The sequence below is a fragment of the Macadamia integrifolia genome, chromosome 1 (genome assembly GCF_013358625.1).
Source record: "Macadamia integrifolia cultivar HAES 741 chromosome 1, SCU_Mint_v3, whole genome shotgun sequence".
Taxonomy (NCBI): Eukaryota; Viridiplantae; Streptophyta; class Magnoliopsida; order Proteales; family Proteaceae; genus Macadamia; species Macadamia integrifolia.
This window is the reverse complement of record NC_056557.1, coordinates 2508353-2512849: the sequence shown is the minus strand read 5'-3', so window position 1 is coordinate 2512849 and position 4497 is coordinate 2508353. Positions and strand designations below refer to the sequence as shown.

Below are 4497 nucleotides of genomic sequence, written 5' to 3'. Positions count from 1 at the left end.
TTTTTAAATACTGTTTAAGTGGACCGAATAATTCGGTTTAATTTGGTTCGGCCCGAATTATTCGCGTTTTAAAATTCAAATTAGTAAAAAGCGCGTTTTTTATCCAATTTTATTTTTAATTCGAATTCGTTCAGAATTTTTTATTTAATTCAGAAAAATTCGATTTGGCCGAATAATTCGTGAATTATTTTGTCGAATTGCTAACTAGGGACAGGATACACTCTCTGGATCCCTAATTTTTATTTACATATTCGACTTCCTATAATATCTCCGTGTCATAGTACCTACCTAGGTTTACGCTTCTTTTTGTTCACCATGGTTTACTATAGTGCAAGATCTTATATGTATAGAAGTTAATGACAAATCTTACCAAAAAATAAAGGTTAATGATACATGTATCTTTGAAAAGAGAGAGAGAGAGAGAGAGAGCCCAAACCAACAAAACAAGATAACGAAGCATAAAAATGTAAAGAAACTAAACCAGTCTAATCCCAAAAATCCTGGTAACATTATCAGAAGGTTTTCCTGCCAAAAACTGTTAAAGCTGTGGATACAACCTGTCCTTGAATCAACCCAAGAAATTCAGGAAACTGATTCAACGTTACGTTTTCTTAGTTGTCTGTATGAGTTGTTTAACAATTATAACTTTCCTGACATACAATAAATATCAGATTGTTTTTTTTTTTTTAACCCATTCAAAACCTATTCAATGCTCATTATTATCACGTCCAATGAGAAAGATTTCATATAGCTGGCCTTGGAACACGGAAATCAGATCAGATACTCGTACGAGAAGGGTTTCAAACAACTCTGTGATGAACACATGAATTTCACTAAGTCCACGGAATAATTTAAGAAAGAGAGGCAGTGGAGTTCAAGTGTTTATCACAGGCCCGTACAAGAACCTAATCCAAACTTTGGACCTGGGGTCTTAAGGTTATTGTTTCCTTTAGAATAGAAGAGTTAAACTCAAAGCAAAGTATAACAAAATTAATGTACATATAGTAACTTTTTAGGGTATCATTTTGTAAGAAAGAACAAAAGAGAGAAAGAACAAGAGGGATTTCTTCTCATTTCTTCTATCCTTCACAACCATGGAAGAGACCAACCCCAACCAGAGTAGCATAGGATCTAAAACTTCCTCCAGAAACCAAATGGAAATAGATTTGAATCTGCCTCTACCATGCTCAGATTTCCATGATTCCAATGATTCTGATTGTGTAGAAGTTATTCCAATATATGATGATGCTTGCAAGCCAAACCAGAGTAGCTTAGGATCTCAAAATGCCTCTAGGAATGAAGTTGGAATAGATTTGAATCTTCCTCCACCATGCTCAGATTTCCATGATTCCAATGATGTAGTAGAGGGTGTTCCAATTTATGTTGTTTCCTCCATACCAACCCTAATGCAAAACTATCACAGTTTCAGGCGAAGTGGTACTCCTTCCAAGTTCATGTTCTACAAGAATGGTTCCTGGATTGATTTCTCAGATGATGTATTCAAAATATTGAAGTCGAGTTTCTCCAAAGGAAATTCGATAGTAGAAGTCCAGATTGCAGGTGCATGCTACCTCTTTGATTTCTTTCAAATGTTGCAAGTGGATCTGCTAACTGGAGATGTAAGGCCAATTTCATGGATTGATATTGAAGGTAAACATTTCTTTCCCAGAGAGAGTATTGGTGAAGAAACTCATAGTTTTCCAGAGGTTATTAACATCTCTTCTAAGGTGGAGACAGAAACAAGAGCCATACAAAACTATACTAAAAGGGAGAAACTCCCACTACAAAATTCACCTGATGAACAAACCAATACCTGTAAAATTAGTTATCCCATCAGCATGGGAAGAAGAGAATGGCCAGATGTGACAATCTTGAAGGAGGGTGAGGAGTGTTACTCTATGGTCAAGGCTATCTTTCTCTCTGGAATGATAAGTGATCATGATGTTACCATAACCTCCATCCGTAAGTGTTTGCACTCAAGTCCCTTTGCACTTTCTCGTTTAGAAATGTATAAAACACAGGAGATGATGACAAAAGCAGACAATAAGGGTGTATCCAATATTAAGCTTGCTTGGCATGCAACCTCTGCTGAACTTATACCAGATATCCTATCAAGAGGTTTCAACAGACCTAAAAAGCTTTCTGGCTCTGATTGTTATGGGTATGGTATATACCTTTCACCCCAAGGCTCAGCCTACACGAGGTACTTTCTTTTAATTTCCATTGATTTCAATATGTTTCTATTTTATTTTTATTTATTTATTTATTTATTTATTTATTATTTTCTATTTATTTTTGACAATTCCATTGTATTTCAGTGCATTGCTATCAAAGATGGATCATAATGGTGAGAAGCATCTTCTAATGTGCCGTGTTATAATGGGAAATGTTGAAAAGGTTCAGCAAGGAGCTAATCAGTTCTACCCCAGTAGTATCGAGTTCGATACAGGTGTGGATGATCTTGAGAAACCTAAATGGTATATAGTATGGACCTCCAAAATGAATAGGCACATTCTTCCTCAATTTATTGTTAGCTTTCAGTCCAAAGGTTACCCCATAGGTACATCATTCTTCTTCTTCTTCTGGGGAGGGGAGGGGTATTTGAATGGTAGATTAATATGAAAATAATAACCTTTCACTTTGTTAGGGCCAGGTCCATCAAGAAGAATAACAACTCCAACGACTCAAGAAACATCAAATTCAACTTTTTTGAAATTATTGTTCAAGTTGAAAAGCTCCCTTCCTCCCTCAAAAGTTCAAGAATTGGAGAGCTTCCATACTATGTACATGGTAAATATATCCACCACTTATTATGTAGTTTTTTTCTTTTTGACTACTTTCTTTATCACAAATTAAATATGAATGACTCATAAGGCTATTTGCTATTTTCTTAGGCTGGAGAACTGACAAATGATTTCTTCATGAGACAAGTAAAACTGATCATTGGGGATGACACGCTGTTCAACTCTTCATGAACTCGAAGACTTCTCATGAGTGTTTTTTTCCTTTTTCGTTTCCCTTCTTTTTTTTTTTTTTTTTTTTTTTTTTTTTTTTTTTTTTTTGGTTTTCATTTTTCTTTTTTTAATATCTAGTCTTAGTTTTTGTTTTGTGAAAGTGAATTTCAACTTGTTATTAATTCAAGTACTCAATGTGGAGGATGAGAAAACAAGAGTTTAGTAGATGATCATAGTACTTTATGCAATTTAATGTCTCCTGAAAAACTTGATTTGTTTGCATGAAAAAAATATTTATGTTATATTGTGAAATATGATTAATATAATTAACGAAGCCAAAGAATTCTCCCCTTACCCAAAAAAATGGAGAAAATAAAATAAAGAAGGAAATATAAGAAATGAATGGAGAAAACACCACACAAAAACACGGTTTATCCCTACAATTGAATCAAGTTATAAGGGAAATCCGGAGACCATACAAAAAGACAGAGGAACCCATAACCAGTAGGCACTGGGGCCAACTCGGAGACAATCAAATTACTAGCCACTCTTGATCAATGGGACGCCAAGGAAGTAAAACGGTCTTTGTTGGGCTCCAAGCAAAGGTCTGCAATTCTCCCGAAGAGTGAGAGGATGAAGACTTCGGAGAATCTTGAATAGACTTTTGCTTAGCTTTCCAGAGTCGAATGGACTTCCGAGTCTCATCAATGGACAGATTGGGGCAGGAGTTCGATAAGAGAGAAGTCCTTGGCCAGCAAGCTATCACTGAAGGGCATTCATGGTGGACCATCCGCCGGATTTGCACCCACCCGTACTATTTGTTGAACAAAGATTCGAGATAGAGGTATCCAGCCCATTGGAGCACAAAAGTTGGTTACCGGCACCTGTGATGGGGAGATTGCCGGACTAGATTGATCCAATTCTTTTACGTGAGAGAACCAAGGTCCCCATGCATCAGTCAAGCAAATATTATTTTTCCTTTCCGGAAGTTTATTGGTATTGCTACCATGAAGAAAAATTGCTTGATGTCTTATCTAAGTATAGATTTAGCTTTTGCAGATAGTTCTAGAGGATCCTGATGGTAATTCCGAAGGTTGGGTCTTTCATTACTAAGTGTTTTTTTTTTTTTTTTTTTTTTTTTTTTTTTTTCCTTTTCATTAATACAATTCTGACCTCTATCGTAGCGTACGGATACTTCTGGCACTTCTTATATTATTTCTTATACTATGAGAAAAGAAGATTTTTACGATTAGGGTATGGTATAACCCTAATCAATAGCACTAGGTAAACTGATCACATTAAGATAAGCTCAACTACAATACTTAATCCCTACAGATTTATGAAGGGAGGGTTTTAAATTTTGATTCTTTAAAAGACAAGATTTAATCACCCTCTTAACCAACTGAGAGCTTTTCAAGCAGCAAAGATACAATGCCCAAGCTAGTCACAACATCCACATGAGGAAACTCCTGCAGCCTGATCCAGTTGTCCACTAGCTTCTTGATGCAATTTATAAACACGTAGAAGAATCTCCTTACAGACT

At 35.8% G+C, this 4497-nt stretch overlaps 1 protein-coding gene across 2 annotated transcripts; it reads left to right on the top strand.

Annotated features, from left to right (window-relative positions):
* Positions 1 to 811: 811 nt before the first annotated feature.
* LOC122073594 (inactive poly [ADP-ribose] polymerase RCD1-like) lies at positions 812 to 3196 on the top strand. 2 transcript variants are annotated; one of them, XM_042638299.1, is made up of 4 exons: positions 812 to 2203; positions 2319 to 2560; positions 2654 to 2790; positions 2895 to 3196. In XM_042638299.1, exons 1-4 carry the CDS (start codon positions 1095 to 1097, stop codon positions 2973 to 2975), a joined length of 1569 nt encoding a protein of 522 aa, XP_042494233.1. In that variant the 5' UTR covers positions 812 to 1094; the 3' UTR covers positions 2976 to 3196. The 2 variants fall into 2 exon arrangements, with proteins under 2 accessions (XP_042494233.1, XP_042494163.1); XM_042638229.1 differs by having other exon boundaries at positions 815 to 2203; positions 2648 to 2790.
* The last annotated feature ends 1301 nt before the right edge of the window (positions 3197 to 4497 follow it).

Excerpts from the sequence above, each read along its gene's own strand:
- LOC122073594 (XM_042638229.1), top strand. The coding sequence starts at position 1,095 with ATGGAAGAGACCAACCCCAACCAGAGTAGCATAGGATCTAAAACTTCC. Across the intron at positions 2,204-2,318 it reads CAAGGCTCAGCCTACACGAG|TGCATTGCTATCAAAGATGG; the intron begins GTACTTTCTTTT and ends ATTGTATTTCAG. Across the intron at positions 2,791-2,894 it reads GCTTCCATACTATGTACATG|GCTGGAGAACTGACAAATGA; the intron begins GTAAATATATCC and ends CTATTTTCTTAG.